Source organism: Scyliorhinus torazame, chromosome 9 (genome assembly GCF_047496885.1).
Source record: "Scyliorhinus torazame isolate Kashiwa2021f chromosome 9, sScyTor2.1, whole genome shotgun sequence".
Lineage (NCBI taxonomy): Eukaryota > Metazoa > Chordata > Chondrichthyes > Carcharhiniformes > Scyliorhinidae > Scyliorhinus > Scyliorhinus torazame.
In genome coordinates this window covers 2,735,756-2,750,669 of record NC_092715.1, presented here as the reverse complement: position 1 = coordinate 2,750,669, position 14,914 = coordinate 2,735,756, and the positions used below count along the sequence as shown (strand labels likewise).

The following is a 14,914-nucleotide window of genomic DNA, read 5'->3' as shown; positions in this document are numbered from 1 at the left end:
GTGGGTGGCGCTGGGCCAGTGTTTATTATGGGATGTGGGTGGCGCTGGGCCAGTGTTTATTATGGGATGTGGGTGTCGCTGGGCCAGCGTTTATTATGGGATGTGGGCGTCGCTGGGCCAGCGTTTATTATGGGATGTGGGTGTCGCTGGGCCAGCGTTTATTATGGGATGTGGGTGTCGCTGGGCCAGCGTTTATTATGGGATGTGGGTGTCGCTGGGCCAGCGTTTATTATGGGATGTGGGTGTCGCTCGGCCAGCGTTTATTATGGGATGTGGGTGTCGCTGGGCCAGTGTTTATTATGGGATGTGGGTGTCGCTGGGTCAGTGTTTATTATGGGATGTGGGTGTCGCTGGGCCAGTGTTTATTATGGGATGTGGGTGTCGCTGGGCCAGCGTTTATTATGGGATGTGGGTGTCGCTGGGCCAGCGTTTATTATGGGATGTGGGTGTCGCTGGGCCAGCGTTTATTATGGGATGTGGGTGTCGCTGGGCCAGCGTTTATTATGGGATGTGGGTGTCGCTGGGCCTGCGTTTATTATGGGATGTGGGTGTCGCTGGGCCAGCGTTTATTATGGGATGTGGGTGTCGCTGGGCCAGCGTTTATTATGGGATGTGGGTGTCGCTGGGCCAGCGTTTATTATGGGATGTGGGTGTCGCTGGGCCAGCGTTTATTATGGGATGTGGGTGTCGCTGGGCCAGCGTTTATTATGGGATGTGGGTGTCGCTAGGCCAGTGTTTATTATGGGATGTGGGTGTCGCTGGGCCAGTGTTTATTATGGGATGTGGGTGTCGCTGGGCCAGTGTTTATTATGGGATGTGGGTGTCGCTGGGCCAGTGTTTATTATGGGATGTGGGTGTCGCTGGGCCAGTGTTTATAATGGGATGTGGGTGGCGCTGGGCCAGTGTTTATTATGGGATGTGGGTGTCGCTGGGCCAGTGTTTATTATGGGATGTGGGTGTCGCTGGGCCAGTGTTTATTATGGGATGTGGGTGTCGCTGGGCCAGCGTTTATTATGGGATGTGGGTGTCGCTGGGCCAGCGTTTATTATGGGATGTGGGTGTCGCTGGGCCAGCGTTTATTATGGGATGTGGGTGTCGCTGGGCCAGCGTTTATTATGGGATGTGGGTGTCGCTGGGCCTGCGTTTATTATGGGATGTGGGTGTCGCTGGGCCAGCGTTTATTATGGGATGTGGGTGTCGCTGGGCCAGCGTTTATTATGGGATGTGGGTGTCGCTGGGCCAGAGTTTATTATGGGATGTGGGTGTCGCTGGGCCAGCGTTTATTATGGGATGTGGGTGTCGCTGGGCCAGCGTTTATTATGGGATGTGGACGTCACTGGGCCAGTGTTTATTATGGGATGTGGGTGTCGCTGGGCCAGTGTTTATTATGGGATGTGGTTGTCGCTGGGCCAGTGTTTATTATTGGATGTGGGTGTCGCTGGGCCAGTGTTTATTATGGGATGTGGGTGTCGCTGGGCCAGTGTTTATTATGGGATGTGTGCGTCGCTGGGCCAGTGTTTATTATGGGATGTTATTGTCGCTGGGCCAGCGTTTATTATGGGATGTGGGTGTCGCTGGGCCAGTGTTTATTATGGGATGTGGGTGTCGCTGGGCCAGTGTTTATTATGGGATGTGGGCGTCGCTGGGCCAGTGTTTATTATGGGATGTGGGTGTCGCTGGGCCAGCGTTTATTATGGGATGTGGGTGTCGCTGGGCCAGCGTTTATTATGGGATGTGGGTGTCGCTGGGCCAGCGTTTATTATGGGATGTGGGTGTCGCTGGGCCAGCGTTTATTATGGGATGTGGGTGTCGCTGGGCCAGAGTTTATTATGGGATGTGGGTGTCGCTGGGCCAGTGTTTATTCTGGCATGTGGGTGTCGCTGGGCCAGTGTTTATTATGGGATGTGGGTGTCGCTGGGCCAGCGTTTATTATGGGATGTGGGTGTCGCTGGGCCAGCGTTTATTATGGGGTGTGGGTGTCGCTGGGCCAGTGTTTATTATGGGATGTGGGTGTCGCTGGGCCAGCGTTTATTATGGGATGTGGGTGTCGCTGGGCCAGTGTTTATTATGGGATGTGGGTGTCGCTGGGCCAGCGTTTATTATGGGATGTGGGTGTCGCTGGGCCAGCGTTTATTATGGGATGTGGGTGTCGCTGGGCCAGCGTTTATTATGGGATGTGGGTGTCTCTGGGCCAGTGTTTATTATGGGATGTGGGTGTCGCTGGGCCAGCGTTTATTATGGGATGTGGGTGTCGCTGGGCCAGCGTTTATTATGGGATGTGGGTGTCGCTGGGCCAGCGTTTATTATGGGATGTGGGTGTCGCTGGGCCAGCGTTTATTATGGGATGTGGACGTCGCTGGGCCAGTGTTTATTATGGGGTGTGGGTGTCACTGGGCCAGCGTTTATTATGGGATGTGGACGTCGCTGGGCCAGTGTTTATTATGGGATGTGGATGTTGCTGGGCCAGTGTTTATTATGGGATGTGGGTGTCGCTGGGCCAGCGTTTATTATGGGATGTGGGTGTCGCTGGGCCAGCGTTTATTATGGGATGTGGGTGTCGCTGGGCCAGTGTTTATTATGGGATGTGGGTGTCGCTGGGTCAGTGTTTATTATGGGATGTGGGTGTCGCTGGGCCAGTGTTTATTATGGGATGTGGGTGTCGCTGGGCCAGCGTTTATTATGGGATGTGGGTGTCGCTGGGCCAGCGTTTATTATGGGATGTGGGTGTCGCTGGGCCAGCGTTTATTATGGGATGTGGGTGTCGCTGGGCCAGCGTTTATTATGGGATGTGGGTGTCGCTGGGCCTGCGTTTATTATGGGATGTGGGTGTCGCTGGGCCAGCGTTTATTATGGGATGTGGGTGTCGCTGGGCCAGCGTTTATTATGGGATGTGGGTGTCGCTGGGCCAGCGTTTATTATGGGATGTGGACGTCGCTGGGCCAGTGTTTATTATGGGATGTGGTTGTCGCTGGGCCAGTGTTTATTATGGGATGTGGGTGTCGCTGGGCCAGTGTTTATTATGGGATGTGGGTGTCGCTGGGCCAGCGTTTATTATGGGATGTGGGTGTCGCTGGGCCAGTGTTTATTATGGGATGTGGGTGTCGCTGGGCCAGTGTTTATTCTGGCATGTGGGTGTCGCTGGGCCAGTGTTTATTATGGGATGTGGGTGTCGCTGGGCCAGCGTTTATTATGGGATGTGGGTGTCGCTGGGCCAGTGTTTATTATGGGATGTGGGTGTCGCTGGGCCAGTGTTTATTATGGGGTGTGGGTGTCGCTGGGCCAGCGTTTATTATGGGGTGTGGGTGTCGCTGGGCCAGCGTTTATTATGGGATGTGGGTGTCGCTGGGCCAGTGTTTATTATGGGGTGTGGGTGTCGCTGGGCCAGTGTTTATTATGGGATGTGGGTGTCGCTGGGCCAGTGTTTATTATGGGATGTGGGTGTCGCTGGGCCAGTGTTTATTATGGGATGTGGGTGTCGCTGGGCCAGCGTTTATTATGGGATGTGGGTGTCGCTGGGACAGCGTTTATTATGGGATGTGGGTGTCGCTGGGCCAGCGTTTATTATGGGATGTGGGTGTCGCTGGGCCAGCGTTTATTATGGGATGTGGGTGTCGCTGGGCCAGCGTTTATTATGGGATGTGGGTGTCGCTGGGCCAGCGTTTATTATGGGATGTGGGTGTCGCTGGGCCAGCGTTTATTATGGGATGTGGGTGTCGCTGGGCCAGCGTTTATTATGGGATGTGGGTGTCGCTGGGCCAGCGTTTATTATGGGATGTGGGTGTCGCTGGGCCAGCGTTTATTATGGGATGTGGGTGTCGCTGGGCCAGCGTTTATTATGGGATGTGGGTGTCGCTGGGCCAGCGTTTATTATGGGATGTGGGTGTCGCTGGGCCAGTGTTTATTATGGGATGTGGACGTCGCTGGGCCAGTGTTTATTATGGGATGTGGGTGTCGCTGGGCCAGTGTTTATTATGGGATGTGGGTGTCGCTGGGCCAGTGTTTATTATGGGATGTGGGTGTCGCTGGGCCAGTGTTTATTATGGGAAGTGGGCGTCGCTGGGCCAGTGTTTATTATGGGATGTGGGTGTCGCTGGGCCAGCGTTTATTATGGGATGTGGGTGTCGCTGGGCCAGTGTTTATTATGGGATGTGGGTGTCGCTGGGCCAGCGTTTATTATGGGATGTGGGCGTCGCTGGGCCAGTGTTTATTATGGGATGTGGGCGTCGCTGGGCCAGCGTTTATTATGGGATGTGGGTGTCGCTGGGCCAGTGTTTATTATGGGATGTGGGTGTCGCTGGGCCAGTGTTTATTGTGGGATGTGGGTGTCGCTGGGCCAGTGTTTATTATGGGATGTTATTGTCGCTGGGCCAGCGTTTATTATGGGATGTGGATGTGGGTGTCGCTGGGCCAGTGTTTATTATGGGATGTGGGTGTCGCTGGGCCAGTGTTTATTATGGGATGTGGGCGTCGCTGGGCCAGTGTTTATTATGGGATGTGGGTGTCGCTGGGCCAGCGTTTATTATGGGATGTGGGTGTCGCTGGGCCAGCGTTTATTATGGGATGTGGGTGTCGCTGGGCCAGCGTTTATTATGGGATGTGGGTGTCGCTGGGCCAGCGTTTATTATGGGATGTGGGTGTCGCTGGGCCAGCGTTTATTATGGGATGTGGGTGTCGCTGGGCCAGTGTTTATTATGGGATGTGGGTGTCGCGGGGCCAGCGTTTATCATGGGATGTGGACGTCGCTGGGCCAGCGTTTATCATGGGATGTGGGTGTCGCTGGGCCAGTGTTTATCATGGGATGTGGGTGTCGCTGGGCCAGCGTTTATTATGGGATCTGGGTGTCGCTGGGCCAGCGTTTATTATGGGATGTGGGTGTCGCTGGGCCACCGTTTATTATGGGATGTGGGTGTCGCTGGGCCAGTCTTTATTATGGGAGGTGGGTGTCACTGGGCCAGCGTTTATTATGGGATGTGGGTGTCGCTGGGCCAGCGTTTATTAAGGGATGTGGGTGTCGCTGGGCCAGCGTTTATTATGGGATGTGGGTGTCGCTGGGCCAGCGTTTATTATGGGATGTGGGTGTCGCTGGGCCAGTGTTTATTATGGGATGTGGGTGTCGCTGGGCCAGTGTTTATTATGGGATGTGGGTGTCGCTGGGCCAGTGTTTATTATGGGATGTGGACGTCGCTGGGCCAGCGTTTATTATGGGATGTGGGTGTTGCTGGGCCAGCGTTTATTATGGGATGTGGGTGTCGCTGGGCCAGCGTTTATCATGGGATGTGGGTGTCGCTGGGCCAGCGTTTATCATGGGATGTGGGTGTCGCTGGGCCAGCGTTTATCATGGGATGTGGGTGTCGCTGAGCCAGCGTTTATTATGGGATGTGGGTGTCGCTGGGCCAGCGTTTATTATGGGATGTGGGTGTCGCTGGGCCAGTGTTTATTATGGGATGTGGGTGTCGCTGGGCCAGCGTTTATTATGGGATGTGGGTGTCGCTGGGCCAGTGTTTATTATGGGATGTGGGTGTCGCTGGGCCAGTGTTTATTATGGGATGTGGGTGTCGCTGGGCCAGTGTTTATTATGGGATGTGGGTGTCGCTGGGCGAGCGTTTATTATGGGATGTGGGTGTCGCTGTGCCAGCGTTTATTATGGGGTGTGGGTGTCGCTGGGCCAGTGTTTATTATGGGATGTGGGTGTCGCTGGGCCAGTGTTTATTATGGGGTGTGGGTGTCGCTGGGCCAGCGTTTATTATGGGGTGTGGGTGTCGCTGGGCCAGCGTTTATTATGGGATGTGGGTGTCGCTGGGCCAGTGTTTATTATGGGATGTGGGTGTCGCTGGGCCAGTGTTTATTATGGGATGTGGGTGTCGCTGGGCCAGTGTTTATTATGGGATGTGGGTGTCGCTGGGCCAGTGTTTATTATGGGATGTGGGTGTCGCTGGGCCAGCGTTTATTATGGGATGTGGGTGTCGCTGGGACAGCGTTTATTATGGGATGTGGGTGTCGCTGGGCCAGCGTTTATTATGGGATGTGGGTGTCGCTGGGCCAGCGTTTATTATGGGATGTGGGTGTCGCTGGGCCAGTGTTTATTATGGGATGTGGGTGTCGCTGGGCCAGTGTTTATTATGGGATGTGGGCGTCGCTGGGCCAGTGTTTATAATGGGATGTGGGTGTCGCTGGGCCAGTGTTTATTATGGGATGTGGGTGTCGCTGGGCCAGCGTTTATTATGGGATGTGGGTGTCGCTGGGCCAGCGTTTATTATTGCCCATCCCTAATTGCCCCGGAGGGTATTTAAGAGTCACCCACGTTGCTGTGGGTCTGGAGCCACGTGTAGGCCAGACCGGGTAAGGACGGCAGATTTCCTTCCCAAAAGGACATTAGTGACCCAGATGAGTTTTTACAACAATCGGCAATGGTTTCATATCTTTAGACTTTTGATTCCAGATTTTTATTGAATCAAATTTCACCATCTGCAGTGGTGGGATTCGAACTCGGATCCCCGGAGCGTTACCCCGCGTCCCTGGGGAACTAGTCCAGTGACAATACCACTACCCCACCGCTTCCTCACTCAGCCTTCAAAAGTATTCGAAGACTCTGCTTCCTCTGCCTTTTGAGGCTGCAGCGACTGTGCCAGATCACCTCCTCTCCCTGTTTCTGTGCCCTCGTAATTTGCCCTTATTCAAGTTGAAAATACGAGTCTGGGGTGCACTCTTCGCTCCATCAAACAGTACAGTGCGGACCCTGTGACTGGGGTGGAGGGGGTACAGTGCGGACCCTGTGAGTGGGGTGGAGGGGGTACAGTGCGGACCCTGTGGGTGGGGTGGAGGGGGTATAGTGCGGACCCTGTGAGTGGGGTGGAGGGGGTACAGTGCGGACCCTGTGGGTGGGGTGGAGGGGGTATAGTGCGGACCCTGTGAGCGGGGTGGAGGGGGTACAGTGCGGACCCTGTGAGTGGGGTGGAGGGGGTACAGTGCGGACCCTGTGGGTGGGGTGGAGGGGGTATAGTGCGGACCCTGTGAGCGGGGTGGAGGGGGTACAGTGCGGACCCTGTGAGTGGGGTGGAGGGGGTACAGTGCGGACCCTGTCAGTGGGGTGGAGGGGGTACAGTGCGGACCCTGTGAGTGGTGTGGAGGGGGTACAGTGCGGACCCTGTGAGTGGGGTGGAGGGGGTACAGTGCGGACCCTGTGACTGGGGTGGAGGGGGTACAGTGCGGACCCTGTGGGTGGGGTGGAGGGGGGACAGTGCGGACCCTGTGAGTGGGGTGGAGGGGGTACAGTGCGGACCCTGTGACTGGGGTGGAGGGGGGACAGTGCGGACCCTGTGAGTGGGGTGGAGGGGGTACAGTGCGGACCCTGTGAGTGGGGTGGAGGGGGTACAGTGCGGACCCTGTGGGTGGGGTGGAGGGGGTACAGTGCGGACCCTGTGAGTGGGGTGGAGGGGGTACAGTGCGGACCCTGTGGGTGGGGTGGAGGGGGTATAGTGCGGACCCTGTGAGCGGGGTGGAGGGGGTACAGTGCGGACCCTGTGAGTGGGGTGGAGGGGGTACAGTGCGGACCCTGTCAGTGGGGTGGAGGGGGTACAGTGCGGACCCTGTGAGTGGTGTGGAGGGGGTACAGTGCGGACCCTGTGAGTGGGGTGGAGGGGGTACAGTGCGGACCCTGTGACTGGGGTGGAGGGGGTACAGTGCGGACCCTGTGGGTGGGGTGGAGGGGGGACAGTGCGGACCCTGTGAGTGGGGTGGAGGGGGTACAGTGCGGACCCTGTGACTGGGGTGGAGGGGGGACAGTGCGGACCCTGTGAGTGGGGTGGAGGGGGTACAGTGCGGACCCTGTGAGTGGGGTGGAGGGGGTACAGTGCGGACCCTGTGGGTGGGGTGGAGGGGGTACAGTGCGGACCCTGTGGGTGGGGTGGAGGGGATACAGTGCGGACCCTGTGGGTGGGGTGGAGTGGGTACAGTGCGGACCCTGTGAGTGGGGTGGAGGGGGTACAGTGCGGACCCTGTGAGTGGGGTGGAGGGGGTACAGTGGGGACCCTGTGGGTGGGGTGGAGGGGATACAGTGCGGACCCTGTGGGTGGGGTGGAGTGGGTACAGTGCGGACCCTGTGAGTGGGGTGGAGGGGGTACAGTGCGGACCGTGTGGGTGGGGTGGAGGGGGTACAGTGCGGACCCTGTGGGTGGGGTGGAGGGGGTACAGTGCGGACCCTGTGAGTGGGATGGAGGGGGTACAGTGCGGACCCTGTCGGTGGGGTGGAGTGGGTACAGTGCGGACCCTGTGAGTGGGGTGGAGTGGGTACAGTGCGGACCCTGTGGGTGGGGTGGAGGGGATACAGTGCGGACCCTGTGAGTGGGGTGGAGGGGGTACAGTGCGGACCCTGTGGGTGGGGAGGAGGGGGTACAGTGCGGACCCTGTGAGTGGGATGGAGGGGGTACAGTGCAGACCCTGTGGGTGGGGTGGAGGGGGTACAGTGCGGACCCTGTGAGTGGGGTGGAGTGGGTACAGTGCGGACCCTGTGGGTGGGGTGGAGGGGATACAGTGCGGACCCTGTGAGTGGGGTGGAGGGGGTACAGTGCGGACCCTGTGAGTGGGGTGGAGGGGGTACAGTGCGGACCCTGTGGGTGGGGTGGAGGGGATACAGTGCGGACCCTGTGAGTGGGGTGGAGGGGGTACAGTGCAGACCCTGTGAGTGGGGTGGAGGGGGTGCAGTGCGTGCCCTGTGAGTGGGGTGGAGGGGGTACAGTGCGGACCCTGTGAGTGGGGTGGAGGGTGTACAGTGCGGACCCTGTGAGTGGGGTGGAGGGTGTACAGTGCGGACCCTGTGGGTGGGGTCGAGGGGGTACAGTGCGGACCCTGTGGGTGGAGTGGAGGGGGTACAGTGCGGACCCTGTGGGTGGGGAGGAGGGGGTACAGTGCGGACCCTGTGGGTGGGGCGGAGGGGGTACAGTGCGGACCCTGTGGGTGGGGTGGAGGGGATACAGTGCGGACCCTGTGAGTGGGGTGGAGGGGGTACAGTGCGGACCCTGTGAGTGGGTTGGAGGGGGTACAGTGCGGACCCTGTGAGTGGGGTGGAGGGGGTACAGTGCGGACCCTGTGGGTGGGGTGTAGGGGATACAGTGCGGACCCTGTGAGTGGGGTGGAGGGGGTACAGTGCGGACCCTGTGAGTGGGGTGGAGGGGGTACAGTGCGGACCCTGTGGGTGGGGTGTAGGGGATACAGTGCGGACCCTGTGAGTGGGGTGGAGGGGGTACAGTGCGGACCCTGTGAGTGGGGTGGAGGGGGTACAGTGCGGACCTTGTGGGTGGGGTGGAGGGGGTACAGTGCGGACCCTGTGAGTGGGGTGGAGGGGCTGCAGTGCGGACCCTGTGAGCGGGGTGGAGGGGGTACAGTGCGGACCCTGTGGGTGGGGTGGAGGGGGTACAGTGCGGACCCTGTGACTGGGGTGGAGGGGGTACAGTGCGGACCCTGTGAGTGGGTTGGAGGGGGTACAGTGCGGACCCTGTGGGTGGGGTGGAGGGGGTACAGTGCGGACCCTGTGAGTGGGGTGGAGGGGGTACAGTGCGGACCCTGTGAGTGGGGTGGAGGGGGTACTGTGCGGACCCTGTGAGTGGGGTGGAGGGGGTACAGTGCGGACCCTGTGGGTGGGGTGGAGGGGGTACAGTGCGGACCCTGTGAGTGGGGTGGAGGGGGTACAGTGCGGACCCTGTGAGTGGGGTGGAGGGGGTACTGTGCGGACCCTGTGAGTGGGGTGGAGGGGGTACAGTGCGGACCCTGTGGGTGGGGTGGAGGGGGTACAGTGCGGACCCTGTGAGTGGGGTGGAGGGGGTACAGTGCGAACCCTGTGAGCGGGGTGGAGGGGGTACAGTGCGGACCCTGTGAGCGGGGTGGAGGGGGTACAGTGCGGACCCTGTGAGCGGGGTGGAGGGGCTGCAGTGCGGACCCTGTGAGTGGGGTGGAGGGGGTACAGTGCGGACCTTGTGGGTGGGGTGGAGGGGTTACAGTGCGGACCCTGTGAGTGGGGTGGAGGGGGTACAGTGCGGACCCTGTGAGTGGGGTGGAGGGGAGACAGTGCGGACCCTGTGAATGGGGTGGAGGGGGTACAGTGCGGACCTTGTGAGTGGGGTGGAGGGGGTACAGTGCGGACCTTGTGGGTGGGGTGGAGGGGGTACAGTGCGGACCCTGTGGGTGGGGTGGAGGGGGTACAGTGCGGACCCTGTGAGTGGGGTGGAGGGGGTACAGTGCGGACCCTGTGAGTGGGGTGGAGGGGGTACAGTGCGGACCTTGTGGGTGGGGTGGAGGGGGTACAGTGCGGACCCTGTGAGTGGGGTGGAGGGGCTGCAGTGCGGACCCTGTGAGCGGGGTGGAGGGGGTACAGTGCGGACCCTGTGAGCGGGGTGGAGGGGGTACAGTGCGGACCCTGTGAGTGGGGTGGAGGGGGTACAGTGCGGACCTTGTGGGTGGGGTGGAGGGGGTACAGTGCGGACCCTGTGAGTGGGGTGGAGGGGCTGCAGTGCGGACCCTGTGAGCGGGGTGGAGGGGGTACAGTGCGGACCCTGTGGGTGGGGTGGAGGGGGTACTGTGCGGACCCTGTGGGTGGGGTGGAGGGGGTACAGTGCGGACCCTGTGAGTGGGGTGGAGGGGGTCCAGTGCGGACCCTGTGAGTGGGGTGGAGGGGGTACAGTGCGGACCCTGTGAGTGGGGTGGAGGGGGTACAGTGCGGACCCTGTGGGTGGGGTGGAGGGGGTACAGTGCGGACCCTGTGAGTGGGGTGGAGGGGGTACAGTGCGGACCCTGTGAGTGGGGTGGAGGGGGTACAGTGCTGACCCTGTGAGTGGGGTGGAGGGGGTACAGTGCGGACCCTGTGAGTGGGGTGGAGGGGGTACAGTGCGGACCCTGTGGGTGGGGTGGAGGGGGTACAGTGCGGACCCTGTGAGTGGGGTGGAGGGGGTACAGTGCGGACCCTGTGAGTGGGGTGGAGGGGGTACAGTGCGGACCTTGTGGGTGGGGTGGAGGGGGTACAGTGCGGACCTTGTGGGTGGGGTGGAGGGGGTACAGTGCGGACCCTGTGAGCGGGGTGGAGGGGGTACAGTGCGGACCCTGTGAGCGGGGTGGAGGGGGTACAGTGCGGACCCTGTGAGCGGGGTGGAGGGGGTACAGTGCGGACCCTGTGAGCGGGGTGGAGGGGGTACATTGCGGACCCTGTGAGCGGGGTTGCGGGGGTACAGTGCGGACCCTGTGAGTGGGGTGAAGGGGGTACAGTGCGGACCCTGTGAGTGGGGTGGAGGGGGTACAGTGCGTACCCAGTGGGTCAGATTTAAGTGTGTTTCCTCTTGCAGGTTATTCTGCAGACTGACACCGCCACTTTGTCTGAATTTCCTGGGACTGATCCACATGGATTCTGCAATTTCACACCAGACCAGAGAGCAGACAGCGTATACCTCGGTGAGACACAGCGCCGACATGGACTGACACAGGTGTCAGAGTGATGGGTGACATTGGGAAAGGTTGTGGTGATGATGGGATGGATGTTGGCGTGATGGTGACTGCTTCGTTTATTAACTTGTCCCCTCTCTCCCCAGATTATGGGCTCAATGCGGGTCATCTCCTTCATTGCTGACGGGTTCTACATATATTACCCCACACTGGTTGTCATCCTCTGTATTGCTACATACTTCAGGTAACCTGTATCTAACCCCATGCTGTACCTGTCCTGGGAGTGTTTGATGGGGACAGTGTAGAGGGAGCTTTACTCTGTATCTAACCCCGTGCTGTACCTGTCCTGGGAGAGTTTGATGGGGACAGTGTAGAGGGAGCTTTACTCCGTATCTAACCCTGTGCTGTACCTGTCCTGGGAGTGTTTGATGGGGACAGTGTAGAGGGAGCTTTACTCTGTATCTAACCCCGTGCTGTACCTGTCCTGGGAGTGTTTGATGGGGACAGTGTAGAGGGAGCTTTACTCTGTATCTAACCCCGTGCTGTACCTGTCCTGGGAGTGTTTGATGGGGACAGTGTAGAGGGAGCTTTGCTCTGCATCTAACCCCGTGCTGTACTTGTCCTGGGAGTGTTTGATGGGGACAGTGTCGAGGGAGCTTTACTCTGTATCTAACCCCGTGCTGTACCTGTCCTGGGAGTGTTTGATGCAGACAGTGTAGAGGGAGCATTACTCTGTATCTAACCCCGTACTGTTCGTCTCCTGGGAGTGTTTGATAGGGACAGTGTAGAGGGAGCTTTACGCCGTATCTAACCTTGTGCTGTACCTGTCCTGGGAGTGTTTGATGGGGAGTGTAGAGGGAGCTTTACTCTGTATCTAACCCCGTGCTGTACCTGTCCTGGGAGTGTTTGATGGGACAGTGTAGAGGGAGCTTTACTCTGTATCTAACCCCGTGCTGTACCTGTCCTGGGAGTTTTTGATGGGGACAGTGTAGAGGGAGCTTTACTCCGTATCTAACCCTGTGCTGTACCTGTCCTGGGAGTGTTTGATGGGGACAGTGTAGAGGGAGCTTTACTCTGTATCTAACCCCGTGCTGTACCTGTCCTGGGAATGTTTGATGGGGACAGTGTAGGGAGGATATTTGTGCGATTCTCAAAGTTATGCTCCTGACTTTGAACAATTTTCTCATTAGCCTGGGGACACGCTGCCTAAACGTTCTCGGTTTCCAGCAATTTATGGGAGACAATGAAATGACATCTGACCTTGTGGATGAAGGGAAGGAGCTGATTAAAAGAGGTGAAGTACACTTATCAGAATCCTAATTCTCAGCTGAGGGAGAATTTGGGGTACTGACGTGTGGATGTGATGGGGATTGTGTGGGAGGCGGCTTTGTATCAGTCAGTGTGGTTGACTCCAGTTCCCTGACGAATGTTTGTAATTATTTTGCAGAGAAGCGGAAACGCCAGCGTCTGGAGGATGGGGAGAGTCGGCGGAGGGTAAGCTGAAGGTCCTTCAATACTCAACCTGCCTCTTGTTTGGTTCCATCTTTCATTCCCTTTAACTCCACCAGTCAGAGCAGCCTGGGGTCCTCTGGTGACATTTACACTTTTATAGAGCTCCTGTGTAAAAAGTTGTATTATTTTGGCAGGAATGGAAGGAACGTTACGGAAATCAGAAAGAGGAATTCACACGAAATAGAGGTTCTCACTCTGAAATTGCCGATTCCCTACAGGCCACAAAACGCGGTGAGTGCGAATGTCCACCCCTCTCTTACTCGTTCTGTTGCTCTCTCTGGAGAGTACGTTCTTTTCTTTCTCGTTCTCCCCAATCCCTGTTGATATCTAAGTTTCAGTTTTCAGTGAGCAATCCTGTCTGTTAACTGATTTGTACTCATTTCAAATGCATCTTTTTCTCAGCTTCCAAATACTGCCGTTCGAGCAGCAGAACAGAAAGAGATTGTCTGGAACTATTGCAGGATCCGGAGCCAATGGATTTCAATGCAGACTCCTTCAGTGACGATGGCCCTGATCACAACTCTGAGCTGGGGAGGTACAGAGCGCAGGGGCAACACGGGGACCCCATGGTGGGGGTGGGGTTACTGGCATATACATGGGAGCGAAACCCGGAGTTGCGGCTGGAGTTGTTTTTGCTGAGCTTGACCCTGTTCTCTCTTCCTTTAGGTACCAGCCAAGTGGACGGTATCTCTCCATGTCTCGCAGCCGGATCTTTGATGATATCTGAGTGGTCATTTGGGTCCGTTCCGTAGATCTGCATCTGCTCATTGGGTATAACCCATTATCCCCACCACACTAAACATCTGGGGGACTGGGTCAATGCCAGACCCTGTCTGCTTCTCTCCTCCCCCACTTCACTACTGTATATTTCAGTCTGTTCCGGATTACAATCCCCACCAGCATCGAAAAAGTCCAAACACTCAATTATCTCAGTGCAGCTTTTGGGATCCTGTGGTGTATAAAATAATTTCTGGACTTCAAAAGATTGTAAAATGTTTTTGGGGCATTGTGAGGCTACAACAGCATGTGACCCCCCCCCCCTCCTCATTTTGCTTTTGCACTTTCCTGTCCCTTGGAATGAAGGATGCATTTGGGGCTAACAATCAGATTTGTGTATTCCTATTGATTGGTGTAAAGAATCACTGTAATTTATTGATGTATTTAATAAATGGAGTGAACCTCCCTTGCTGCATTCTTGTCTATAACCTGGTAGTGTGTGTATGGGCAGCACGCTGACTTCACAGCTCCAGGTTCAATTCCCAGCTTGGGTCCCTGTCGGTGCGGAGGTTTCCTCCCAAAAGACTGTTAGGTGAAATGGACACTCTGAATTCTCTGCGTACCCAAACAGGCGCCAGAATGTGGCGATTAGGGGCTTTTCACAGTAACGTCATTGCAGTGTTAAGCCGACTTGTGACAAAGATTTTTTAAAAAAATAACTTCCTTTTTGTAGCCACTGCACCTCGCACAATCTGATTGGACACAGTAAAGACAAGCCTGCCGAGGCCAGAATAAATCCAAGTCCAAACATTGGTCAGTACACTGCATCCTCGCAAAGCAATTTTTAATCTTAAAACAAGTTGTCCACTGGTCCTAGTTTGAGTTTTATGTTTCAGCTCAGGATTTCCCGTCACTGCGTCCTGCTCGTGTGTCCCATCCCCTCTCCCTGCCACCCCCCCCCCCCAGTATTTTATTTTTCTATTAGTGAAAGAGATTGAGTTTAACCCAAATTTTTTAATCTTTATACTAAACTCGTATCAGCGTTACAGATTAAGTTGGTGAGTAATTAAGCCAATAAGATTGGTGTACAAAATACATTCAGCAAACCACTACACAAAAATAAGCTATGATTTATTCTGATAGACTAATGCAGAGTTGGGAGGTTCGATATCCTGGGCATTCAAACTATCCAAAAATGAGTTCCTGAAAGGAATCTTTGTCAATGTACTTCCCAAATGAGTTGGTGCAGCTGGGCAGGAAT

At 56.8% G+C, this 14,914-nt stretch overlaps 1 protein-coding gene across 1 annotated transcript; it reads left to right on the top strand.

Annotated features, from left to right (window-relative positions):
* Positions 1–11,320: 11,320 nt before the first annotated feature.
* lmbrd2b (LMBR1 domain containing 2b) lies at positions 11,321–14,128 on the top strand. The gene is made up of 7 exons (XM_072515578.1): positions 11,321–11,433; positions 11,571–11,668; positions 12,615–12,718; positions 12,872–12,918; positions 13,071–13,167; positions 13,339–13,471; positions 13,603–14,128. The coding sequence occupies exons 1-7, from the start codon at positions 11,383–11,385 to the stop codon at positions 13,661–13,663; spliced, it is 591 nt and encodes a 196-aa protein (XP_072371679.1). The 5' UTR covers positions 11,321–11,382; the 3' UTR covers positions 13,664–14,128.
* Positions 14,129–14,914: the final 786 nt, after the last annotated feature.

Coding starts and splice junctions, on each gene's coding strand:
- lmbrd2b (XM_072515578.1), top strand. CDS start 11,383: ATGGATTCTGCAATTTCACACCAGACCAGAGAGCAGACAGCGTATACC. Junction 11,434..11,570: donor AGCAGACAGCGTATACCTCG/GTGAGACACAGC, acceptor CTCTCTCCCCAG/ATTATGGGCTCAATGCGGGT. Junction 13,472..13,602: donor CACAACTCTGAGCTGGGGAG/GTACAGAGCGCA, acceptor CTCTTCCTTTAG/GTACCAGCCAAGTGGACGGT.